General features: G+C 43.5%; 1 protein-coding gene and 3 pseudogenes across 4 annotated transcripts in view; all 4 read right to left on the bottom strand.

The window, feature by feature from the left end:
* Positions 1-27,650, bottom strand: part of LOC307219943 (protocadherin beta-16 pseudogene) — an 88,167-nt pseudogene that overhangs the window by 55,037 nt on the left and 5,480 nt on the right. The window lies entirely within an intron of this gene.
* On the bottom strand, positions 61-17,575 carry LOC307219551 (uncharacterized protein). The gene is made up of 3 exons (XM_079982803.1): positions 15,185-17,575; positions 12,187-14,724; positions 61-2,460 (listed from the first exon to the last, which is right to left on the bottom strand). The coding sequence occupies exons 1-3, from the start codon at positions 17,459-17,461 to the stop codon at positions 2,341-2,343; spliced, it is 4,935 nt and encodes a 1,644-aa protein (XP_079838929.1). The 5' UTR covers positions 17,462-17,575; the 3' UTR covers positions 61-2,340.
* On the bottom strand, positions 22,179-24,574 carry LOC307219977 (protocadherin beta-16 pseudogene; annotated as a pseudogene). The gene has a single exon. The product of its transcript is annotated as a protocadherin beta-16 pseudogene (transcript).
* Positions 25,078-27,507, bottom strand: LOC307219550 (protocadherin beta-16 pseudogene; annotated as a pseudogene). The gene has a single exon. The product of its transcript is annotated as a protocadherin beta-16 pseudogene (transcript).

The following is a 27,650-nucleotide window of genomic DNA, read 5'->3' as shown; positions in this document are numbered from 1 at the left end:
GCCTTGCTGATGCTTGCTGCCCCACCCCAGGGATCCTGTTTCACAAAGCATTTCCATCCATAGATTTTAGAAAGTGATTTTATTATTTTATGAACATACAAAAATGATATTCAAATCTAGCAAACAATATGTAAAAGTACACAGCATCTTTTTCATCCTCTCATAACAAAAAGATGACATTGACAGTGCATAAAAGAAATATGTGCATTCTATATCTGTTTCCCTGCTGATTCCAGTTGTATATAAATTGCACTCTTTCCTATCCTGTTTCACTATAAGACTACTTGCCACTTCCTTTCATCCACAGACTTAAAAATGCTTCACTATTGTGAATTTTTGTCATTGTAAGAATATAATACAATTCCCAAAACACAAAGGTTTACTGAAAATTCTATTCCAAACTGCACAACTACATAACCACATAACTGTGAAACCACACTGTTATAATATAATCTATAATTCCTGTTTTAGAGTGTTTACAGTGGCAGTTTATCATAGGCTGACAGCTCGGTTTAACACTAAATTGTCCCTGTCACTGTAGAGAATGGAGATTGGAATCAATTTGGTGTTAAGTCCATCTAGTTACCACCGGAGTAGTTCCAAACACCATAAATAAACCAACATTAAAGGCCAGCTTTAAATAATGTGATTTAGCATAGTTTACATTGTTCTTTTCAAATACAGTATGCTTCATTATCCCATTGCTGGAAAGAAGTATTGATTAGCTTGCAAAAAAATTCTCAGCATCAGCCGCAGTGTTTGAAACTCCCATTTTTCTAGGCACATTTTGCGGCAGGGAATTTCATTAGCGCGAGCAGTTTCAGAGCTCTGGGTGCACTTCTGTGACTAAGATTTCAGATTAAAACTGCAGAGTGGAAGGAAAATATGACCTTTTTTCTGTCTCCCTACTTCCAGCTACTCTCTGAAGACTGGAGAAGAAACTATCTTAAGAATATTAGGGGGTTGGGCAAGAGAAGGACTAGACCATGTGAAAAATGAACATAATATTTTATCTGCAGTTCATTTTCAGTTTTGTATTCTTCCTATAAAAAAGCACACCTAGACATTTCATTGTTGCGCCCATAACCTAGGTTTAAGGTTCCTTTTAGCTCCTAGCTTTCATATCTCAATTTTTAACACTGGCCGCAGATTGGGGGATCAATTGCAGGAAAACAGGAATAGTTAAATTTCAGAGAAAACATGTGCACATGTATGTGTATGCACACTTGCAGTGTGTGTATGTGGACTCGACAGCCTGGTTTGCACATAGCACTAAGCTATGGTTTATTAATTTATGGTTCATTAAACTGCAGCTGACTGTTATGTGTGAACCCAGCTCAACAGTTTAACTATGGTTCATTAACCAAAATTTGTAGCTGGTTTATATATCTTAGTATTAACCACAATGTAAGCGCTACATGTCAGCCCAGACCTCTTCCAAAAACTACAGAGCTGCAAGTGGCAAAAAATTCAAACTGTTCTCTAGGCTTGACTGCTCTTGCTTGTGCTTTTAACTGTTCTGTGATATAATAATCAAGTGAGCATCTAGATTTAGTTCAGTGTTATGTGCAAACTAGGCCAATGAAAGAGAAGTTGCTAACACAAATATAACTACAGGAAACGGTAGAATTGAGCCTTTAGACAGGAAAGTGCACACACAGTGTAACTATGACTAGAAAATAAAGTGTAAATTCACTGAGAAATGGAAGTCCTATGTGCAAGCTTTGCTGAAATAAATGGGAGAAATATTCTCTTACAAAGCTCCCATTCCTTTCAATGTCCCAGTGGACTATGTCCAGACTTCTCCCCCCTAACTGATTATATTCATTCATTTGTCTCGCTAGGTCTTCAAATGAAGCTACTGGATACTACTAACAGCTGCATTACAACCAGCAAACAGAATTTCTGAGAAATTGCTATAACCATTGAAAATATTTGAAGGAAAGCAGCAAAGCTAGCATAAAAACAAACTAAGGAATAATTACAACAATGAGCATGCAATAAAGTCACCTACATTTCTTTAACCAGCTAGATCAAAAGAGCAGTGGGCTATTGTAAAATCCTACAAAGCATAAATATAATTGTCTACTAGGTCAATGTATGTGGACAATCCAGCTACACATTCTCCTACATAAGCTCCATCGAAATGAATGAGAACAGCACAAGAGCATTTTTGTTCTTATCTATTTGCTTGCACAAGAGAGTTTCCTGGTATCTTTCTCCTTTAGGCAGAGGACCCATTTTTTTTTTAGGCCAGGGGTCAAGTTTCTTGCATGAGACTTGATCATTTGGTTATTTGTCTTCAGAGAAAGAAAGATGGATGGAGTTGGTCGTCCTCATCTATTGATAGGTAAGCCAGTCATTTTGACCACAGTTTATATTTGCCCCAGTTGCCTGATTAACAATGCAACCCGGGGCTCCAGATCTGGGAGCAGTGTCTTCAGAGAGAGATGCTCTGGCCTGCAAAGGACATAAAAAAGTGCATTGTAATTTTCTGAAAGCTGATGTGGTTTTCATTAGATAAATGCTGCCAAGGCATTAAGCTGCAGTAAGAAGAGTGTAATGACATGCCATGCTTACCAGATAGGAACATAGCAAACGTTTTCTGAAAACCCAAAATATGAACTGTGACTGTGCGATACAACAACGTTATACTGCCAAGGATGGTAGTACTATGAGTTTGGTGACAATCCCGTTTCTTTTCAGCTTGAACAAACTCAATACAATGCCTGAGATCATAGCAGGGCACTCATTATACCAAAAACAACTATACCTTTTGTCCAGCAGCAGCTTTGTAGCATTAACATTTGCTACTAACCTCCATTCCCAAGCCTTCTTTCCTTCATTAGAGTGACACAAATAGTTGTTAGCTTGTTCACACAATCTGTACCCTACTTTTCTATGAGGCAGCTCACAACATTTTCAATAAAACAAGAATAAAATCCAAAATCAGGAAAGCAGCCCAGCTCAAACTAAACACACCAGCTAAGAGACTTACGCCACAATTACTTACCAACAATCACCCAAAAAAATCATCTACAGCTAAGCCAAGGTTTGGCTTAGATGGTGGAGGAAAATGGAGCATAGCAGCTGATCTAGATGTGCAGGCAAATATGCACGGGAGGACACAACCCTTAAGGCATGCAAGCAATGTTCAACATATTTTATCAGCCATATTTTGACCGCTATGGCAGGGAATGATTCCTTCCTGAAACCCTAAAAAGTGTTTGCAATGCTGGGCTAGAGGGACCAATGGTCTGGCTTGGTATAAGGCAGCTTTCTATGGGCCAACTGAAGTTTTCAAGTGCTCTGCAAAGACAGCCCCAGTTTAATTCACATTATAGCAGTCTAATGTGGGTATTACTTTGACGTGGGTCACTGTTGCCAGAAGGGGCATGGCTGGCACACTGGTCAGAGTTAATGAAGAGGTTCTCCTGCTCAGACTGCCACCTGGAGATCCAGGAGCCTCCTCCCAAATAGGCCCCGGTTCCTAAGAGGGAGGAGCACAATGCCATCACAAACAAGTTATGATCCTGGATCATATGATTACCTGGCTGACAGTACTTTCTTGTTATCTAGATGAAGTTTCAACTTTCGTTCTATCTCTATACGCCTCTACTTTCTCCAGTATCACTCATGGAGTTTAAATGGCTGAATGAAAGATGTGAACTTACTGCTCTAGTTACTGCGCACCTTAGCACCAAACGAATGACTCCTCATAATTGTTTTCATGATTCTTCTGAGTCTTACACCATACTTTATTAATGAGTTTTTAGCTTCATAACTCTCACCATTTAAAAAAATATATATCTTTTGTTTCCCAAATGGTTCTCTTACCCGGTTTCTGTTCAGCCAATTTTAGTCTTCCATGGTGCTGTTGGAAATTGGGACTTCCTTCCGGAAGATTTATTGTATGGTCTAATCCCCATATTCACACCAAGGAATGACATATCTTCAATAACTCCCCATAATTATCATTCTTCCACTCACTGTATATTCTCCTCCCCTTTAGCAAGAACATCATTTACACAGAGCATTCGGAATATATTCATAAAAAAGTCTCATTGCCAATAATGTATTCCAGTTTCATTAATTCACAATCTGTCTTACATTTCTCTGAAATAATATTTACTATGTAGTGATGAATATATTGGATTCTCAATTTACTACCCTATTTAAGCCATATATAGCAAAAGCCCAATTGATTTGCAAATTAAGCCTCCAACTTAAAGCATTCTCTCATTTCAAAAAGGCTTCCCTTAGGTAAAATACCCGAACTAAGAGTTATTTTCAGAAGTGGAAAGAATGAATTTCTGGGTAAATGTGATTAATGAAGTTTGGTAGTCAATGGAAAGACATTATATTTGAAGAATCTGCAACGAAATACTGCAATCCATTTCCACAAATGACATGTAAACTGGTTTTTGTCTTTCCCATATATGTAATATTAAAAGTTTGGGGAATGTGCAGTGCAACAAAAGGAGGGAAGTATATTGTGTGAGTGTTTTGACTATTGATCCAAACCCCTAAAATGTATTTTATATAATTGACTTTTCATTTCTATTCTTTGTATACAGTGGTACCTCAGGTTACGAACTAAATTCGTTCTGGAGGTCCGTTCTTAACCCGAAACAGTTCTTAACCTGAGGCGCGCTTTCACTAATGGGGCCTCCTGCTGCCGTCATGCCGCCGGCGCATGGTTTCCATTCTCATCCTGGGGCAAAGTTCAGAACCTGAGGTACTACTTCTGGGTTAGTGGAGTTTGTAACCCGAGGTGTTTGTAACCTGAAGTGTTAGTAACCTGAGGTACCACTGTATCATATTGTTTTATTGCTATGGCCGATGGCTGACACAAATGAAGACTCATTCATTCATTGTGTGACTGAACCTCATTCCACACAAGCATAACTCACTTAGCACTTTGTTGAATCCCATCCTTAAAAATTAAATATTAGAAAACAAATTCCCAACAGTGTTCTCACCTGAACCCCATGTTGACTTTCACCTGCATGACCGGCTACACCTTCAGAATCATTGGAACTCCTTGGATTCAGCTGAGTGTTAGGAGGCTCCACAGAGAAAACAGGAAACAGGGGCCTGAGAAACCTGAACTCGCTGTTCAGAGACCCACCAGCTAAGCACACCTCATAGTTGTAAGCCTGGGATAGAGATCCAGCACCAGGATCCACAGAGTTCTCCTGGGAATCAGGTCCCACCGGGAAATTGGCTGCGGAGTTGTAGGTTCCTATGAACTTTTCACGTTTCTGCAACTTGATGACAACAAACGCCACTACGGAAATGAGAAAGATGCTTGAGATGGCAGCCAGGCAGATGATCAAATACATTGTCAGGCTGGGGTCTTCCTCCTCCACTGTTTCGTCCTTTGGGAGAGCCACACTTTTCAGATAAGGGTCAGAGAAGCCGTCCACTAGCAGGATTCTGAGCGTGGCAGAGGTGGACTGGGGAGGTTGGCCATTGTCTCGGACCACCACAATCAGATTCTGCTTGAAGCTGTCTCGGTTGCTGACCGGCCTCAGGGTGGTCACTTCTCCATTCTGGGCCCCCACCGTGAACAGACCCGGTTCTGTGGCCTTCAGCAGCTGGTAGGAAAGCCAAGAGTTCTGCGCAGAATCCCTGTCCACAGCCACCACCTTGGTGACCAGGTAGCCAGTCTCTGCCCCTCGGGGAACCAGGTCATTTGAGGGGGAAGTGCCATTCTGGAGAGGGTAGAGGATGAAGGGGGCATTGTCATTTTCATCCACAACCTGAACGCGGATGGGAACTTCTGAGCTCAGTGGAGGGGAACCTGAATCCACAGCCCTCACCGTCACCTGGAAATCTTTTACTTCCTCATAATCCAGAGACCGGATGGCATACAGGTTCCCCGTTTCAGAGTTGATGGAGATGTAAGAGGATGTGGGGCCATCATTGACCTTCCCAGGCAAAAGCGAGTAGGTCACTTTGGCATTCTGCGCTGTGTCCAGATCAACAGCATGGACCGAATTGATCAGAAGACCTGGAATATTGTTTTCTCTTAACTGCATTTCATAGAATGGCTTTTCAAACGCTGGAGGGTTGTCATTGACATCTGAGATTTGAACATGAAGTATTCTTGTGGAAGTGAGTCTGGGAGAGCCCCTGTCTGTGGCTGTGATGGTGATGTTATACTCAGAGGCTTGTTCTCTGTCCAGTGGCTGTTGGGTTACCAGCTGGTAATAGTTGTTCTCCGTCGGTCTTAGTACAAATGGCAGGTTTACTTCAGTGGTGCAGGCAGTTCTGCCACTGTCTCCAGAGTCCACATCTGTGACACTGAAGAGGGCCACCACTGTGTCTGGGGGAGAGTCTTCAGGTAAGGGACTGGTGATGGATGTGATGGTAATCTCTGGAGCATTGTCGTTCTCATCCTCAATCTCTACAATAACTTTACAGTAAGCAGAAAGGCCCCCTCCATCTGTAGCTCTGATTTTTATTTCATAATTTGAGCTTTCTTCATAATCAATTATACCTGAGATAGTAAGTTCCCCAGTATTTTTATTTAACCTGAATGATCTCTGCACATTTTCTGGCACTTGGCTAAATGAGTAAGTGATTTCAGCATTGGAACCAATATCCTTGTCTCTGGCTTCAACTCTTGTGACTAATGTACCCAATGGGCTGTTTTCCATCAGTTTTTCCTGGTACACGGATTTATTAAATAGAGGAGCATTATCATTGTTGTCCAGAACATCTATGATGATTTGTGCTGTTCCAGTTTTGTGGGGTATTCCTCCATCAGCAGCTGACAGAATTAGGAAAAGCTGTGCTTCCACCTCACGGTCTAATGGTTTCTCCAGTACTAGGTCTGCATATTTAGTACCATCACTGTGACTCTGCACATCCAACCTAAAATACTTATTAGGACTAAGCGTGTAATTCTGAATAGTATTTTTTCCTTTGTCTGAATCTTGAGCTCTCTCCAAAGGGAATACAGTATTTATGTGAGTTTGCTCAGGTATTTCAAAAATAAATTGATCTTTAGAGAATTTGGGGGAATTATCATTCACATCCTCTATTTGAACTTCAATTATATATAGCTTCAATGGATCTTCTAGCACAATTTCAGAGAGCAGAACACAATGGTCATTCTGACCACAGAGAGCCTCTCGATCTATTCTATCCTTTAATATCAAATCCCCAGAATGGGGATCCAGCTGGAAATACTGCTTGGTGCTCTTAGAAACCAGCCGGGCTCTCCGAGCAGAAAGGTTCTTTACATCCACTTTCAAATCTTTCAGCACATTAGCCACCAGAGACCCTGTTTTCCTTTCCTCTGGCACTGAATATTGGATGGAATTGCATATTGCCCCATACATGCAGAGAGACAGAAAGAAAAAAGTCACTTGCCTGTTCCAGTTATTCATTTCCATTGTTCCAGATTCACTCAAGACAGATTGAACAACAGAAAAATATGTTGTTGTACTTAGCTGTATCCCTTTGCTGTATTTATTCCTGAAAATGCATACTGCTGTCTCCCTCCTCCTGATTTTTTTGCAATGAAGAACTGTATCTCTTTTGCTTCCAGATTGTTTTGCCCTTGTCTATGCTTTCCAAACATTAATCTTTTCTTTAAGAATATGTGCTGTGCAATGGCACCATCTTGTGTTTGAAACACATATAACTGCAATCTTTGTCAGTTAGCTGTTCCTCACGCCTTACTATTAATATCTATACAAAGTTCCTTATAGAGAAAGATATGGATGCAGATCTTGGGGTTTGCCGTTAATGTGAGCCTGTTTGTGAAGGTGAATAAATAACATTGACCCCATATTAACTGGAAGATATGGAATGTGTATACAAATTCATTATATGAACATGGAATTTTGCACACAGCTCAGGCCATCACTCAACTAAAGCCAGATAATGTAAACTAACCTCTGGATACATTTCACACATTAATGAGACAATATCTGAAAAATACAAACAATTGCCAATAATGGAGGCTGGCGTGTTAAGGCAAATGAGGTACTGTCCCATCCATCTCTCTGTCTTGATTCTTACATACTACCAGTTCTGGAGGTGGCACTGCTCCTCACATTCTCCCCACTTAGTTTCAGTGTTGCCCTTGCAGACCTCAGAATGGAGTCTGGATCTTGCTATCATTAGTTCTGGCTCCACCTACTGTTGGTCTCCCTGCCTTCTGCCCTACCAGTCCCAATAGATATGGGGGTGTTAGCTGTATATATGGGTGGCACCGTGCAAGGAGGGTAGAGGTCGCAAGCAGGAAATTTAAGTTAGTCATGCTTTACCTGGTGCTCTGTCAATCCCACATGGTGTCAGAATGGAGACTATCTATGTTCCCTGCAGTGTTCTGACAGCCTCACAAAACAGAAAGGTAGTCACAGGTTAACACTCAGAGAATACTAGGAGGCCCACCTACTGCAGCCACAGTGTTTATCTCTCAAAATAACAGGCGAAAGAGAGGCCTGGAAACCAAGAGTACCTGCAGGAAGGCTCTGCTGGTGCAGCTACTGATGGGGTATCACTCCAGAAAAGGAGGAAAGAAAACAGAGGGAGAGGCGAGACCTGGAACTAAGAGAGTCTACAATGACCCATAAAGGTGAGTCCAAGCCATCTATGACCCCTCTGAACAGGGCTACTCCATCCCTGGTTGATTTCCACATTGCACAAATAATTTGATTTCCAGCACTCTGAAGGCTGGCCACTTTAGATAAGCAGATTCCAAAGGTTCTTCCAGACATCTGGACACAGGAACAGCAAGTAAACACTCTTTTGTGCACTATGGAGCCAGCAGTAGGAAATATAATCCTTCCAAGGAGACTCACAAATGTCCAGATGAAACTGTTTTAAAACAGACAAAGAAGAGCTAGAGAAGCACTTTTTACCTCATTGCAAAGTAATTTTTGAGCCGGTCTAATTCCACTCTCACAAGCAGGATGGTCAGAGAAAGAAAACTTGGGAGTCAGCAGGAGGTTGCAGACCTAGACACTACAAACTAACTCATGTGATGTTAACCTGGCAAAGGGAAGGAATACAGCAGGTAACCCAAAGACTGCCCTTAGTGTGGCAAGTCACCGTACAGCAAGAAGACAATCATAGAATCATAGAGTTGGAAGAGACCACAAGGGCCATCGAGTCCAACCCCCTGCCAAGCAGGAAACACCATCAGAGCACTCCTGACATATGGTTGCCAAGCCTCTGCTTAAAGACCTCCAAAGAAGGAGACTCCACCACACTCCTTGGCAGCAAATTCCACTGTCAAACAGCTCTTACTGTCAGGAAGTTCTTCCTAATGTTTAGGTGGAATCTTCTTTCTTGTAGTTTGGATCCATTGCTCTGTGTCCGTTTCTCTGGAGCAGCAGAAAACAACCTTTCTCCCTCCTCTATGTGACATCCTTTTATATATTTGAACATGGCTATCATATCACCCCTTAACCTCCTCTTCTCCAGGCTAAACATGCCCAGCTCCCTTAGCCGTTCCTCATAAGGCATCGTTTCCAGGCCTTTGACCATTTTGGTTGCCCTCCTCTGGACACGTTCCAGTTTGTCAGTGTCCTTCTTGAACTGTGGTGCCCAGAACTGGACACAGTACTCCAGGTGAGGTCTGACCAGAGCAGAATACAGTGGCACTATTACTTCCCTTGATCTAGATGCTATACTCCTATTGATGCAGCCCAGAATTGCATTGGCTTTTTTAGAAAAGGGGGCATTATGCTGCAGTGTGCTGTTCTAAACACATCATAGCACTGGTTCTCCAAAAAGACCACCTGGGAGCCATTGGTAATGGTCAGAATGAGCTCTCCATTGTCTTGGGAGAGCTTTCAATTGAATTTAAAATTGTTATGGTGCAGGTGTCAAAGTGACCCCAACTTCATTGTACAGGAAGCTAAAGGCTTCTACTTCGACTTTATTTTGCTCTCAGAAGGGGTTGGGTCCTTCTGCAGAGTAAAGCATTCTGGTGGAGGTTGCCCAGGAAAATGCCTGTACCACATCTACTTTTCAGGAACAGCTAAAGATCCTTTAAAAATGTTGGAATCCTAGAAGCCAAGACCCCAGTTCTGGGCAAGCACTCTTTGGTGAGAGAAACCTCAGCAGAGATTTAACATCACACAACAAGCAGCAGAGAAAAACATGGAAATTTAAGGTAAACCTTAAAATGTGCCCTTCAAGTAAGTCCCCAAATGCCCAGTTTTCAAAGTTCTTTTCACTGTATCCCATTTCCCTAGCATATCAACCACATGCTTTGCAAGCCATAACATGGTTTACTAGCAAAACTCTTCAGAGGTCAGATTCATGTGTTTTTCCATACAGCAGCCAGAAAAGATGCACAATCAGTTAAAACATTGCTTAGCTATAAAAGGTACAAGTTTCTAAATATTGATAGACAAAAACACTAGTTTGAGCCTCTGTTCTGGTATGAAACAAAAAAGGCTGGTTAAAACCATGAGGGTAGAATGACCTCCTTACAACAAAGGCTTATTGACCCATTTCCTCTCAAGGTGAGCAGTGATGACGTAGGCAAAGCCTGGCAGGAAAGCTTACTCTATGGTTTAACCCCTTCATGTGCTATCTAGATTCAAACATCCTAGAGGTATATGTGACTGGAACCCTACCCCACAAAAAACTACTTTAGAAATTAAGAGAGAATGACTAACCACTAGAGCTGTATGTTGGCTCTGCATGAAGCACAAATTCTGAGGTGTTCGTGGGTGATTTGGGTGAGATTTTCACACCCTTGATTGTGTCATTAACAAGGTGTCTGGAGTTGGAGCAGAGCTGCTTAAAGTCCTGAGTCTTAGACTGCTACTTTGTTTTTTGTGTTGTTTTTTTTTAAAGAAGAAGTCAGTAACTTAGTCATCTATAAAGCAAAATGTTGAGGGAATGTTCTAGGGTTTATTAGGCAGATATGGAGGTGTTGCAATTGCTAAGGTCACTTTGTTACGTTGCTATGCAATCAGAAGGAAGGAATCGGGAGGCATTATCTCAATCTTTGCTTTCTTTCAACAGGAACAGCCTGCAGTGAGAGGTACAGCAATGGGAATAAAGCAAATTATGGCTAGCACCTTTAGTATACAGTATGTCTATCTTACAAATATTGATTAAGGCAAGCCTTTTCTTTTATGGAAATACAATTATGGATACAGCTTCACCCTTAGACATTCTGTCTTTCAAGCAACTTATTACCTGTGTGATATACTTCTGAACCTTTTACTTAAGAACAGCAGCTTGTGACATTAAGAATGCTGAAAACATGTTGAGACTGAATTGGGACTTGAACTGGACAAATTCATTTTGTAAAGGGACAAACTGGAACTAGAACTAATCCCTTTTTGGACAGGATAAAGTAGAACTTTCCAAGCACTGCTAGTAACATGCAGAAGCTTAAATCAATTACAGAAACAAAGCATTAATTCATAAATTAATCTGGTTAAAAAGTAAGTGTAATCTAGAAACTTCCTTTATATCTTAATACCTAAATTTAATATTTTCCTTTTCATATCAGGTTATTAGATGTGGTCAGATTCTTCATTAACCAGATATAAATTAAATATCTTCTTTGATATCAAGTAGGCAGTGAGGTCAACCAATTAAATTCTAGATATTGACAGTTTGGAAGAACTGAAACACTTTAAAAAAAATGTCTGAATTTCTGGCACAGTTCTAGGATTGAGAGAGATGTTACTGCACTTTCCTAGTAAACAAGGCAAGAGTTTTTAAAGTTTAAGAGAAGCTTGTAAGCATTCAGAAAAGGTGGGATCATAAGACTGATGTTCAGGAGAGAAATGGAGAAATCATTGGGTTCTAGGTCACTTGGTCCTACGTATTTGGATATTAGTCCTACCCACTTTGGCCTTGGAGAGTTGGCCAGAGAAGAATGTGGTCCTTGACTGGAAGGTCCCCAACCCCTGTTCTACAGAGAAGTAAAAACAATAATGCCCTGGGGGGAAAAAATAACAGAAGATCAAAGAGAGGTTCAAGGGAACTAAAATAACTCCAAGTGAAGAGAGTACGTGGGTTAAAAAAGAAAGGCAAGAACAAATATTATTAAATGGCTATAAAAGATGAATTTTAAAATTTACAAACTGCAACATAAAGACTGAACCAAATTAGGATGATGTGAAGAAACAGATAAGAAAAGTCACTTATGATGTAATATGCTTTCTTCGACTATAATTACTAATTGCTCACCTCTTTCCCTGATTCTGTTTTCCCCGCCTGGTCAGGAATATCTTGGGAAGCAGAAGGAGGGGTCTGGTTCACATTGAGGTTTGGGTCCCCCACAGAAAAAACAGGAATGAGGGGCCTGAGGAACCTGAACTCGCTGCTCAAGGACCCACCGGTTAAGCACACATCATAGTGGTAACTCCTGGAAAGAGACCCGCTCTGAGAATCGCCACAGTTCTCTGGGATGTCGGGTCTGGCAGGTGGGAAGTGAGGAGGGGCAGCGATAAAACTTTCCCTGGGATCCCTCCTGCAGATCTTGATGGCAGCAAAGGAAACAATGCAAACAAGGAACACAAAGGAGACGGCAGCCAGGCAGATCACCAAGTACAAGGTCAAGCTCCCATCTTCTTCGTGCTCCTCTTTACTGACCTCCACAGCCTTCATATAAGGATCCGAAAAGCCACCCACGGGAAGGACATGGAGCATGGCAGTGCTGCTCTGGGGAGGGAGCCCGTTGTCCCTGACCACTATCAGGAGTCTCTGCTTGCTGGTGTCTCGCTCGCTCAGGGCTCTCCTGGTTCTCACTTCCCCATTCTGGGCTCCTATGCTGAAAAGACCAGGGTCTGTGGCCTTCAGCAGCTCATAGGAAAGCCACGAGTTCTGGCCAGAATCTCCATCCACAGCCACCACCTTGGTGACCAGGTAGCCGGCCTCCACCGACTTGGGCACCAGCTCATTGCAGGGGGATGTGCTGTTCTGAAGAGGGTAGAGGAAGAAGGGAGCGTTGTCGTTTTCGTCTAGGATTACGACTCGGACAGTAACTTCAGAGCTGAGGGGAGGAGACCCTCCATCTGTAGCCCTCACCGTCACTGTGAAATCTTTGATCTGCTCGTAATCCAGAGATCGGAGGGCATACAGATTTCCGCTTTCAGAGTTGACCGAGATGTAAGAGGCCACAAGGCCATCAGTGACCTTCCCAGCCAAAAGGGAGTAGGTGACCTTGGCATTCTTCTCGGTGTCCAGATCAGCAGCACGGACTGAGCCAATGAGCAGTCCTGGAATATTGTTTTCCCGTATCTGCATTTCACATGAAGACTTTTCAAATACTGGAGGGTTGTCGTTGACATCAGAGATCTGAACGTTAAGAATTCTTGTTGAAGTGAGCTTGGGGGAGCCCTGGTCAACGGCTGTGATGGTGATATTATACTCTGAGACCTTCTCTCTGTCCAAGGGACTTTGGACCACAAGCTGGTAATAGTTATTCATAGTGGGTTTTAACATAAAAGGAAGGTTCGCCTCCGCAGAGCACACGGTTCTGCCATTGTCTCCGGAGTCTCGGTCTGCGACACTGAAGAGAGCCACAAGTGTCTCCAGGGGAGAATCCTCTGCCAAAGGACTAGTGATGGATATGACGGACACTTCAGGGACATTGTCATTCACGTCTTCAATCTCTACCAGGACCTTGCAGTGACCTGAAAGACCCCCTCCATCTGTTGCCCTGATGCTCATGCTGTAGCTGGTTTCTTTTTCATAATCTATTTGTCCCAAAACAGTTATTTCCCCAGTGAGATCATTTAAGTGGAAGCAACGGTGTATTTTTTCAGGTACCCGATCAAATGAGTATGTTATTCGTGCATTTGAACCAAAATCTGAATCTCTGGCTTCTACTTTGGAGACCAGGGTGTCCCTAGGGCTGTTTTCCTTTAACCTTACTTTATATTCAGAATGAGTAAACTGAGGGAAATTATCATTGATGTCCAAAACCTTGATATTTATCTGAACTGTGCCTGTTCTCTGTGGCTCCCCTCCATCCACAGCTGTGAGAGTCAGTCCAAACTCCGCTGCTTCTTCCCTATCTAGAGGTTTCACCAAAACAAGGTCCAAATATTTGTTTCCACTTTCATCACTTTTTACTTGGAGCCAGAAATGCTCATTGGAACTGAGAGTGTAGTTTTGGATGCTATTTTTATCCAAATCTGTATCTTGTGCAGATTCCAAAGGGAATTGGGTATTGATAGGGACATTCTCTGGAATATCTATCTTGAATTCCTTTTTTGAGAATTTGGGAGTATTGTCATTTACATCTTTTATCTCCATTTCTATACTGTAGATCTTTAAGGGGTTTTGAAGCACAATTTCAGAGAGCAGCAAGCAAGGATCAGTCTCACCACACAAAGCTTCCCTGTCTACTTTATCATTTATCAGCAGATTCCCAGTGTGGGTATCAAGGTGGAAATATTGCTTTGTGCTTTCGGACACTAGCTGGGCTCTGCGAGCAGAGAGCTCCCCTGTTCCCAGTTTCAAATCCTTCAGCATATTAGCCACCAGAAATCCACTTTTCTTTTCTTCAGGCACAGAATAACGTATTGAGATACACATCACTCTAGACACAGAGAATAAGATGAAGAGATACAGACCTTGCCTGTTCCTGATGCAGTCTTTCATGGTTTCTCTCCCTTCTTGATAAGATATATAGGTTCTGGCCAAAAGACCAATCTTTAGGTTTTCTCCAGTGGCTCCCTGTGCTGTTGTGTAAATTGTTTCTTTTTCCCCCTGTCGTGGTCAATGCTTGCTCCCTTGAATTTTGTATTTCCTTTCTAGAAAAGGAGCCTGCACCTCTCTAGTTCAGTTTTGTCTGTTCATAGCTTCCCCTCAGTGCTGCTACAATGCAATATTGTGAATAAAAAATAATGTGCTTGCCAATAATGCCACCTTGTGGTTCATCTAAGAAAAATGCATTAATAGCCTATAAAGTCTATTTAATACCAGCCCAGTGAAAATTGAGTTTAGATTCATGCTCATTTAACTGTTAGCTCATGTGTACATGCGATAATAATTTTCTTAATCATACCAATAAATAGGAAAAAAATAAATTGATAAGTACACTACATTTCAAACCTTACTTACATTTCCACGTATCCTGTTCTTTCAGTGAGCTTAAGTCATCAACCAAGTATCATTGATTGAATATAATTATTTTTATTCATTCAGAATATAATCATATTATACTAATTATCCTCACCTGACATCTCAGACGCGTTTCTTCTTCATTACAAGGCACTTCTTGGGACCCACTGGAACTCCTTGGATTCAGCTGAGTGTTAGGAGGCTCCACAGAGAAAACAGGAAACAGGGGCCTGAGAAACCGGAACTCGCTGTTCAGAGACCCACCAGCTAAGCACACCTCATAGTTGTAAGCCTGGGATAGAGATCCAGCACCAGAATCCGCAGAGTTCTCCTGGGAATCAGGTCCCACCGGGAAATTGGCTGCAGAGTTGTAGGTTCCTATGAACTTTTCACGTTTCTGCAACTTGATGACAACAAACGCCACAACAGAAATGAGAAAGATGCATGAGATGGCAGCCAGGCAGATGATCAGATACATCGTCAGGCTGGGGTCTTCCTCCTCCACGGTTTCCTCCTTTGGGAGAGCCACACTTTTCAGATAAGGGTCAGAGAAGCTGTCCACTAGCAGGATTCTGAGCGTGGCAGAGGTGGACTGGGGAGGATGGCCGTTGTCTCGGACCACCACAATCAGATTCTGCTTGAAGCTGTCTCGGTTGCTGACCGGCCTGAGGGTGGTCACTTCTCCATTCTGGGCCCCCACCGTGAACAGACCCGGTTCTGTGGCCTTCAGCAGCTGGTAGGAAAGCCAAGAGTTCTGGCCAGAATCCCTGTCCACAGCCACCACCTTGGTGACCAGGTAGCCAGTCTCTGCCCCTCGGGGAACCAGGTCATTTGAGGGGGAAGTGCCATTCTGGAGAGGGTAGAGGATGAAGGGGGCATTGTCATTTTCATCCACGACCTGAACGCGGATGGGAACTTCTGAGCTCAGTGGAGGGGAACCTGAATCCACAGCCCTCACCGTCACCTGGAAATCTTTTACTTCCTCATAATCCAGAGACCGGATGGCATACAGGTTCCCCGTTTCAGAGTTGATGGAGATGTAAGAGGATGTGGGGCCATCATTGACCTTCCCAGGAAAAAGCGAGTAGGTCACTTTGGCATTCTGCGCTGTGTCCAGATCAACAGCATGGACTGAATTGATCAGAAGACCAGGAATATTGTTTTCCCTTAACTGCATTTCATAGAATGGCTTTTCAAACACTGGAGGGTTGTCATTGACATCTGACACTTCAACATGAAGTATTCTTGTGGAAGTGAGTCTGGGGGAGCCCCTGTCCGTGGCTGTGATGGTGATGTTATACTCAGAGGCTTGTTCTCTGTCCAGTGGCTGTTGGGTCACCAGCCGGTAATAGTTGTTCTCGGTGGGTTTGAGCACAAATGGCAGGTTTACTTCAGTGGTGCAGGCAGTTCTGCCACTGTCTCCAGAGTCCACATCTGTGACACTGAAGAGGGCCACCACTGTGTCTGGGGGAGAGTCCTCAGGTAAGGGACTGGTGATGGATGTGATGGTAATCTCTGGAGCATTGTCGTTCTCATCCTCAATCTCTACAATGACTTTGCAGTAAGCAGAAAGGCCCCCTCCATCTGTAGCTCTGATGTTCATCTCATAATTTGTGTTTTCTTCATAATCGATTGTTGCCGCAGTAGTAAGCTCCCCGGTGTGTTTATTTAACTTGAACATTCTCAACACATTTTCTGACCCTTGGCTGAATGAATAAGTGATATGTGCGTAGGAACCAAGATCCCTGTCTGTGGCTTCAACTTTGGTGACCAGTGTACCTGGTGGAAGGTTTTCCAGTAGTTGAACATTATATACAGATTTATTAAAGTGAGGAGCATTGTCATTGGTGTCCAGAACCCGAACAATAATTTGTGTACTTCCGCTTCTTCTTGGGATCCCTCCATCAACAGCTGACAGCATTAATGCAACCTGTGGCTTCTCCTCACGGTCCAAAGGCTTTTCTAATACCAGTTCTGCATATTTGCTACCATCAGTGTGACTTTCCACATCCAGTCTAAAATGTTCATTTGGACTAAGAGTATAGTTCTGAACAGCATTTTGTCCTTTGTCTGAATCTTGAGCTTTTTCCAAAATGAATCGGGTATTTGTGGGTGTCTGCTCAGGTATTTCCAAGACAAATTGTTTTTCAGAGAATCTGGGGGAATTATCATTCACGTCTTCTATTTGAATCTCAATTCTGTGCAGCTGCCATGGCTTTTCCAGCACCATTTCACAAAGCAGAACACAAGGGTCATTCTGAACACACAGGGACTCCCGGTCTATTTTATCTTTTATTATCACATCCCCAGACTGGGGATCCAGCTCAAAATACTGCTTGGCAGTCTTAGAAAGCAGCTGCGCTCTCCGAGCAGACAGCTCCTTTACCTCCATTTTCAAATCTTTCAGCAGATTAGCCACCAGAGACCCACTTTTCTTTTCCTCAGGCACTGAATAGCGGAAGGACTCACACACCACACCACAGGTACAGAGACAGATAAAGAAGAGACAAACTTGCCTGCTATAATGGAGGGTTTTCATTTTCTTTCCCAGCTTTGTTCTCAAGGCAGATTGGAATCCAAGGTGCCTCTTTGTAAAGCAGTTGCCAGAATTGCCCTTTTCTCTGTTATGAGATCCCTTTGTTGTCCTTGTTTCATGAAGTAGATGCAGCAGTGCTTGCCTCCTACAGATTCTGCAGATTTTGTTGCAATCAAGAGCTGCTACCCTTTTTTCAGATTCCTTTCTTCTAATGGTCACAGCTTTCTGGCACGGCGCAGCAGCTCTGATTTCTACTGCCTGTGCAATTGCACCACCTTGTGTTTAGAAGTTAAATGCAGCAGCTGTAAGAGCACTCAGACATTGTTGATAAGCACAAAAAGGTTCTTCTCAAACTCTTTCCACCCCCTGCACCAAGACTGATCACTGCCAAATAGCTGAGTGTCTTCGTGAACCACCTAATGATCTTTTAGCTTGTTGTAGCAACTGTAATGAGCTGTTGCTAGATTGTATTTGTATATGTTGTATTTGTATTGCTTTTTTATTTCCTATATTGTATTTTATTATATTCCCATCTGATTTCCATAGACAAAATACAAAATACTGTAATAAAAGTAAAATTCAACATAAGAAGTAAAATAAGCAATAAAAGTACAATGGGAAGCTAATGTGCTAAACCCACCATTCATAGGTGCTGGTCTCCAGGGATGACCTGAATAAAGCTTGCAGACCACTGGTGGTCTACAGGCAACAGTTTGGAAACCCCTAGCATAGAATATTCTTCGATATTTAATGCCTGTTACATTTACATTTTATAAACAGTAAATAATTATACTCATACATACACACAAACACATTTCTTCACCATAAAACTCAGTGAGATGTTTAGAATATGAATAGAACAACATTGCCATGACTATTTAAGGTGTGCAGGGAGACCAAGGAAAAAGAAGTGTAAGATGAACACTGATCTTTAAGGTCCCTCTTCATCTGATAATGTTTAGGATGCCCAGGGAAAACCATGAAGATGTCCAGCCCTCATCTAGACCTATCATCAGAAAGTTCACAGTTCCATTCACAGAGACTCAGGAATTGAAATTCCATTAGTAAATTCACAGAGATTCAGGAATTGAAATTCCATTAGTAAATTCACAGAGATTCAGGAATTGAAATTCCATTAGTAAAATGTCTCCAGCATCCCTTTGTGGAAGTGACCCTGGCAAGGAACTCTCATTACTTGTATAATTTTAGAGCTGCGGGGACGAAGAAGCCCCCTTGTGCTCTGAAGAATTTAAGAATACAATTTGCGTTTTCCCCCGCTGAACTCCCGATGGAGTTTATGTGTACTCTCATTACTTCATTTAAGATGGCCTTTAACCTTCTCACCCAAGCCATGCTGCTTTGCTATGAATCTCTGACTGAGATCTAGAAGTTCCTGTTGCTGATGATGCAATGAAAGGCGAAATAGAGCAGCTGTAGCTCTCACTTGGTCCCCGCTAGTAAGCCCACCACCACTGTGGCCAGGTAGGACACACACACCAATTGGCTCTGGAGAAAAGGCCACCACACCTAGTCTGCATTGCAGTGGTGGGAGGCAGCCTGCTTTGATGAATGGGACTGGTGTTAATTACATTTGGCTATCTAACTAAAAGGGACGCAGGTGGCGCTGTGGGTTAAAGCCTCAGCGCCTAGGGCTTGCCGATCGAAAGGTCAGCGGTTCGAATCCCTGCGGCGGGGTGCGCTCCCGCTGCTCGGTCCCAGCGCCTGCCAACCTAGCAGTTCGAAAGCACCTCCGGGTGCAAGTAGATAAATAGGGACCGCTTACCAGCGGGAAGGTAAACGGCGTTTCCGTGTGCGGCTCTGGCTCTGGCCAGAGCAGCGATGTCACGCTGGCCACGTGACCCGGAAGTGTCTCCAGACAGCGCTGGCCCCTGGCCTCTTAAGTGAGATGGGCGCACAACCCCAGAGTCTGTCAAGACTGGCCCGTACGGGCAGGGGTACCTTTACCTTTACTATCTAACTAAAAAGGCAGTGGCTTGCTAATAATGATGGGAGAGGAAGTAAAGAGATGTAACTTGGTGAACACCCTGAGTCACTATTTGGGTTGTTTAGATGAGTAAAGGGGGCTTCTTCTAACAAGCCTTTCAGGGGTCCTGGGCTTGAAAAGTCAGAATCCTCTGCTCAGTTACACAAAAGTTGAGCTCAGAGAAGGTGTGACTCTGATCTGGTCTGCCTTGGCAAGTCTTTGGCTCTGTGGGCAGGGAGGAGCAGGATGGGGTCTTCCTGACTAGTGTATCCACCATTTCACCCAAGTGGGTTTTTTTAAAAAAATACCTGCCCTGGGCAACTACCATGAAGAAGAATGTATCTCACTGCAGTCTTACAAAATAATATAGCTCCAGCCCTTATTTAACCCTAAAATCTTGAGTCCTCTTCCCTATTCTTGGGCTGATGTACTGTATAATGCTGCAATACTCACTTCCCATAAATATGTATATGCACTTTCAGTTGCCTTGCAGACTTCGGAGCTGAATAAAGCACCTAACGTTTTGCAATGCTACCCCTAATATTTGCAGCTCTCAGTGCCTATACCTAACCCTATGACAGTAGACTTCTTCCCCCGAAAAGGCCCTAAGCACCTGGCTGCCCCACTTCCTGCCTGCCTCAGTCTCAACTCCCTCTCCACATCCTGCATCATCTGTCAGCCTTGATCACCACTCTCCCAAACTGAAATAAAGGAATATAAAGTAAGCGTCAGGAAGTCAAGTGAGTGGCAGCACCTGAGTGCCCACAGCCCCCATATTGTTGTCAGCTTTAGTACTGCCCCACGCCTGCTGAAGGAGAGTATTGGGGCTGAAAGACAAATACTAAGTATTGGTACACACAGGCTAAGTTTTAAGAAGCACAAAATGTGACTCTACATCGGCTTTACACGGCTTGCAAGATACCGTTTCTAAGCTTTTGGGAACATGAGTGAACTTACAGGTTGCAACTGTGACCTGCAGCTGTTTACAAATAACATGCTTTGCACTGAATGGTGTGAGGGGCTGGATTTTGAGTGAAGAAATATACTGTTAGCTAGAGCAAGAAAGACCAACTGTGAGACAGATTATTTAACATAATTAAATATGTTTCAACAAAGTTCTGGAAAAGTTGTCAAACAGGGATCAATATCAGGTGGTATATTTTTCCTGTATGATTCCTGCATTTGCTCTATTAGAATTCATATATTTTCAGCGTTTGTTTAAACATGAAAGCTATTCAGCCAACAACCAATTCCATATGTTTAAAATATTCCACATTTACACATTAAGCTCTTGCTCTCAAATGTGATGAAGATCACTGAACGTGTTAGATACAACACACTGTTGTCTTGCTTCTGCATATACCATATCAGATTTGGACGATAAAACATATGATTAGTAATAGAGACAAGCAATTTAAACACACACAAACAAATCACCCTGTTTAATTATTTGAATCAGTACTTGCAATCTTAACTCAAAACCTCAACTAAAACTCTGAACACATCCTAACCATACATTTAAAGGCTTCCTCCAAATAATAATAGGAACTGCAGTTTATCTCTCATAAAGCTTCAGATGTGCTATAAATATATGGTGCTGATGTGGCCTCCATTTCAGCCTGCACTTTTAAGGAATCTGGTTGAGTATAAACTGAAAAGGAAGATATGTGCTGTTGGGAGAAGAGAAGAGAAGAGAAGAGAAGAGAAGAGAAGAGAAGAGAAGAGAAGAGAAGAGAAGAGAAGAGAAACCTGGACCAAGAGTAGACAGAGACATTGGGAAAGGGGAGCCAGAGAGGTGATGTGAGAAGGATAAAGGAAGGTGGCCTCATGTAAAACACCTCCATAATGTAAAGCATTCAGGGAAGGGATATCCGGTGGGCAGAGAAGCAATAGCTTGTGGTGGCATCGAGTCATCCCATTCTCTCTACATTACTTTAAAATGTTGCAGGATCTGAAGGTGTTGCCAGCGGGGATTTGGGACTTACTCAATATTTGACCGGCTTCCATACATTTATACTTTTGTGCTTATGGTTCCTATCCTGCACCATCGCCCTTGCGGGTTGTTACATTTTTATTCCTTTTTCCCTCCCAAAAGGTCATAATACAAAATCCTATCATTGGTTTATCTATGCCAGTAATGTCTGATTAGAAGTCACTCTCCAAGGTTTCAATGCCTTGATGGACTAAGACTGAGATACAATAGATTTCAGAGACCACCCAGTGAGTGGTCTCAACAGGGACTCAACAGGGATTTGAAACAAGGTCTCTGAGTGCAACCTCCCTAATAAGGGCACAAGGATGCCTGAAAGGAAAGAGCAGGATCCTGAAACAGGTGCAATGGGACAGTTAAGACCTGCATCAGTGGAATAACTACAGGCAGAGAACTGTCACTGATCCACAATGGATGTGTGAGGGTAAATGCAATCAAAGCCCCACTGAGCCCTAACCAGCTCCCACATATAGTCGCCTCACTTTACCAAATAGTACAGCCAGGTTGCTGAGGTGTTTCACAGAATATCATTGCAGAGATCATATTTGAATCTTTCCCTCTCTACCCCCCCTCTATATTCAGCAAAAGGTTATTTAAAATTATCTCACCTGTTCCATTGGCTTCCTGCTCTCCAAAGCATCAGGAATATCTTGGGAAGCAGAAGGAGGGGTCTGGTTCACATTGAGGTTTGGGTCCCCCACAGAAAAAACAGGAATGAGGGGCCTGAGGAACCTGAACTCGCTGCTCAAGGACCCACCGGTTAAGCAAACATCGTAGTGGTAACTCCTGGAAAGAGACCCGCTCTGAGAATCACCACAGTTCTCTGGGATGTCGGGTCTGGCAGGTGGGAAGTGAGGAGGGGCAGCGATAAAACTTTCCCTGGGATCCCTCCTGCAGATCTTGATGGCAGCAAAGGAAACAATGCAAACAAGGAACACAAAGGAGACGGCAGCCAGGCAGATCACCAAATACAAGGTCAAGGTCCCATCTTCTTCGTGCTCCTCTTTACTGACCTCCACAGCCTTCATATAAGGATCCGAAAAGCCACCCACGGGAAGGACATGGAGCATGGCAGTGCTGCTCTGGGGAGGGAGCCCGTTGTCCCTGACCACTATCAGGAGTCTCTGCTTGCTGGTGTCTCGCTCGCTCAGGGCTCTCCTGGTTCTCACTTCCCCATTCTGGGCTCCTATGCTGAAAAGACCAGGGTCTGTGGCCTTCAGCAGCTCATAGGAAAGCCACGAGTTCTGGCCAGAATCTCCATCCACAGCCACCACCTTGGTGACCAGGTAGCCGGCCTCCACCGACTTGGGCACCAGCTCATTGCAGGGGGATGTGCTGTTCTGAAGAGGGTAGAGGAAGAAGGGAGCGTTGTCGTTTTCGTCTAGGATTATGACTCGGACAGTAACTTCTGAGCTGAGGGGAGGAGACCCTCCATCTGTAGCCCTCACCGTCACTGTGAAATCTTTGATCTGCTCATAATCCAGAGATCGGAGGGCATACAGATTTCCGCTTTCAGAGTTGACTGAGATGTAAGAGGCCACAAGGCCATCAGTGACCTTCCCAGGCAAAAGGGAGTAGGTGACCTTGGCATTCTTCTCGGTGTCCAGATCAGCAGCACGGACTGAGCCAATGAGCAGTCCTGGAATATTGTTTTCCCGTATCTGCATTTCACATGAAGACTTTTCAAATACTGGAGGGTTGTCATTGATATCTGAGATCTGAACATTAATTATTCTTGTTGAAGTGAGCCTGGGGGAGCCTTGGTCTACGGCTGTGATGGTGATATTATATTCCGGGACCTTCTCTCTGTCCAAGGGACTTTGGACCACAAGCTGGTAATAGTTATTCATACTGGGTTTTAACATAAAAGGAAGGTTTACTTCCACAGAGCACAGAGTTCTGCCATTGTCTCCGGAGTCTCGGTCTGCGACACTGAAGAGAGCCACAAGTGTCTCCAGGGGAGAATCCTCTGCCAAAGGACTAGTGATGGATATGACGGACACTTCAGGGACATTGTCATTCACATCCTCAATCTCTACCAGGACCTTGCAGTGACCTGAAAGACCCCCTCCATCTATTGCTCTAATGTTCATGTCATACCTGGTTTCTTTTTCATAATCAAGCTGACCAGAAAGAGTGATTTCTCCATTTATTTCATTTAAATAAAAGAAACTGTATATTTTTTCCGGTGCCTGGTGGAATGAGTAGGTGATCTGTGCATTCGAACCAAAATCCAAATCTGTGGCTTCCACTTTGAAGACCAGAGTGCCCTGTGGGCTATTTTCTTTTAACCTAGCTTTGTATTCAGGCTGGGTAAACAGAGGAAAGTTGTCATTATTGTCAAGAACATTAATATTTATTTGAACTGTGCCTGTTCTCTGTGGCACCCCTCCATCCACAGCCATGAGGATCAGTCCAAAGTGTGAGTTATTCTCCCTGTCCAGTGGCTTCTGCAGAACAAGATGCACATATTTCCTTCCATCCTTGTTGCTTTTCACATATAGTCGGAAATGCTCATTGGGACTGAGTGTGTAGTTTTGGATACTGTTTTCTCCTAAGTCCTCATCTTGGGCAGATTCCAAGGGGAACTGTGTGTTTGTAGGTACAATCTCTGGAATTTCCAGATCAAATTTATCTTTAGAGAATTTGGGAGTATTGTCATTCACATCTTCTATCTTCATTTCTATACTGTAGATATTTAAGGGGTTTTGAAGCACAATTTCGGACAGCAGCATGCAAGGATCAGTCTGGCCACATAAAGCTTCTCTGTCTATTTTATCATGTATCAGCAAATTCCCAGAGTGAGTATCAAGGTGGAAATATTGCTTTGTGCTTTTGGACACCAGCTGGGCTCTGCGAACAGAGAGCTCCCCTTTTCCCAGTTTCAGATCCTCCAGCACATTAGCCACCAAAAACCCCTTTTTCTTTTCTTCAGGTACAGAATAGCGAAATGAAATGCAGACTGCTTTCAACACAAAGAGAAGAAGCAAAAGATACAGACCTTTCATCTTTCTGAAGCTATCGTTCATGGTTTCCCCCTCTTCCAGAGTGTTAAAGCACTGGCCAAGCTTCTTTCATCCTCTGACCATCTTTGCAGCTTGATAAATAAACTTTGTGCTGCGATTTTTATTGTTTTTCATTCTCCTGAGCCTCATATCTTCACACCAGCATCTACCTCCCGTATCATTATTAAACTGCCTCTTGAAGGTTTCAACAAAGGCAACAATACAATATGTTGGCCAATTCTGCCACCTTGTGGCTAAATAAAAATAAAACCAATATTTCCGAATTATGCACTTAAACAAGTGATACACTTGTGTGGAAATCTCAATTTTTCTCCTAATAATCTGTTAGTTGGTTTAAATGTCAGCAGCTAATATATACATAAGATCATTAAGAATTTCCAATATCAATGGATGAATGAAAAAAAAGGAGAACAACATTCCCCCCGTTTGCAATCCATTGCGCTCATGCTTAAATGCCTCTGTAATAACTAGACTATCGTACAGAGAGGGAAATAATCATATGCATACCTTGCAATGTTAAAAATGAAGAAAAGTATATTCTCACCTGAACCCCATGTTGACTTTCACCTGCATGACTGGGGACTCCATCAGAATCATTGGAACTCCTTGGATTCAGCTGAGTGTTAGGAGGCTCCACAGAGAAAACAGGAAACAGGGGCCTGAGAAACCGGAACTCGCTGTTCAGAGACCCACCAGCTAAGCACACCTCATAGTTGTAAGCCTGGGATAGAGATCCAGCACCAGAATCCGCAGAGTTCTCCTGGGAATCAGGTCCCACCGGGAAATTGGCTGCAGAGTTGTAGGTTCCTAAGAACTTTTCACGTTTCTGCAACTTGATGACAACAAACGCCACAACAGAAATGAGAAAGATGCTTGAGATGGCAGCCAGGCAGATGATCAGATACATTGTCAGGCTGGGGTCTTCCTCCTCCACTGTTTCGTCCTTTGGGAGAGCCACACTTTTCAGATAAGGGTCAGAGAAGCCGTCCACTAGAAGAATTCTGAGCGTGGCAGAGGTGGACTGGGGAGGATGGCCGTTGTCTCGGACCACTACAATCAGATTCTGCTTGAAGCTGTCTCGGTTGCTGACCGGCCTCAGGGTGGTCACTTCTCCATTCTGGGCTCCCACCGTGAACAGACCCGGTTCTGTCGCCTTCAGCAGCTGGTAGGAAAGCCAAGAGTTCTGCGCAGAATCCCTGTCCACAGCCACCACCTTGGTGACCAGGTAGCCAGTCTCTGCCCCTCGGGGAACCAGGTCATTTGAGGGGGAAGTGCCATTCTGGAGAGGGTAGAGGATGAAGGGGGCATTGTCATTTTCATCCACGACCTGAACGCGGATGGGAACTTCTGAGCTCAGTGGAGGGGAACCTGAATCCACAGCCCTCACTGTCACATGGAAATTTTTTACTTCCTCATAATCTAGAGACCGGATGGCATACAGGTTCCCCGTTTCAGAGTTGATGGAGATGTAAGAGGATGTGGGGCCATCATTGACTTTCCCAGGCAAAAGTGAGTAGGTCACTTTGGCATTCTGCGCTGTGTCCAGATCAACAGCATGGACTGAATTGATCAGAAGACCAGGAATATTGTTTTCTCTTAACTGCATTTCATAGAATGGCTTTTCAAAGACTGGAGGGTTGTCATTGACATCTGACACTTCAACATGAAGTATTCTTGTGGAAGTGAGTCTGGGAGAGCCTCTGTCCGTGGCTGTGATAGTAATGTTATACTCAGAGGCTTGTTCTCTGTCCAGTGGCTGTTGGGTCACCAGCTGGTAATAGTTGTTCTCGGTGGGTTGGAGCACAAATGGCAGGTTGACTTCAGTGGTGCAGGCAGTTCTGCCACTGTCCCCGGAGTCCATGTCTGTGACACTGAAAAGGGCCACCACTGTGTCTGGGGGAGAGTCCTCAGGTAAGGGACTAGTGATGGAAGTGATGGTAATCTCTGGAGCATTGTCGTTCTCATCCTCAATCTCTACAATGACTTTGCAGTAAGCCGAAAGTCCCCCTCCATCCGTAGCTCTGATGTTCATCTCATAATTTGTGTTTTCTTCATAATCAATTGTTCCTGCAGTAGTAAGCTCCCCGGAATATTTGTTTAACTTGAATGATCTGACAACATTTTCTGGCACTTGGCTGAATGAATAAGTGATATGTGCGTAGGAACCAAGATCCCTGTCAGTGGCTTCAACTTTGGTGACCAGTGTATCCAATGGGCTATTTTCCATTAGCTTCACTTTGTACTCAGATTGTGGAAACTGAGGCAAATTATCATTAGCATCCAGAACATCAATAATAATTTGCACTGTTCCAGTTCTTTTGGGGATTCCTCCATCAATAGCTGACAGAATCAGGGCAATCTGTGGATTCTCCTCACGGTCCAACGGTTTCTCCAGCACCAATTCCGCATGTTTGCTACCATCACTGTGACTTTTCACATCAAGCCTAAAATGTTCATTAGGACTAAGGGTGTAGTTCTGAACTGTGTTTTTTCCTTTGTCTGTATCTTCTGCTCTTTCCAAAGGAAATCTGATATCCACAGGGGTCTGCTCAGCTATTTCAAAAATAAATTGATTCTTGGAGAATTTGGGGGAATTATCATTCACGTCCTCTATCTGAACTTCAATTCTGTGTAGCTGCAATGGCTTTTCCAGCACAATTTCAGACAGTAGAACACAAGGTTCATTCTGACCACACAGGGACTCCCGATCTATTTTATCCTTTACTGTCACATCCCCAGAATGAGGATCCAGCTGGAAATACTGCTTGGAGCTCTTAGAAACCAGCCGGGCTCTCCGAGCAGACAGCTCCTTTGCATCCATTCTCAAATCCTTCAGCACATTCGCTACCAGGGACCCACTTTTCTTTTCCTCTGCCACTGAATAGCGGAAAGACTCACACATTGCTATGCATGCACAGAGATACAGGAAAAAAGACCAAACTTGCCTGATCTTGAGGTGCATTTCCATTCTCCCAGCCTCTCCTCCTGAAATGCAAAGCATTGTCCTCTTGTCTATTCCAAGGCGTGTATCTTCTTAACTGTCTT

Source organism: Podarcis cretensis (assembly GCF_951804945.1).
Source record: "Podarcis cretensis genome assembly, chromosome: 7".
NCBI classification, from domain to species: Eukaryota; Metazoa; Chordata; class Lepidosauria; order Squamata; family Lacertidae; genus Podarcis; species Podarcis cretensis.
Note: the sequence above shows the minus strand (reverse complement) of the source record. Positions and strands in the feature narration are given on the sequence as shown.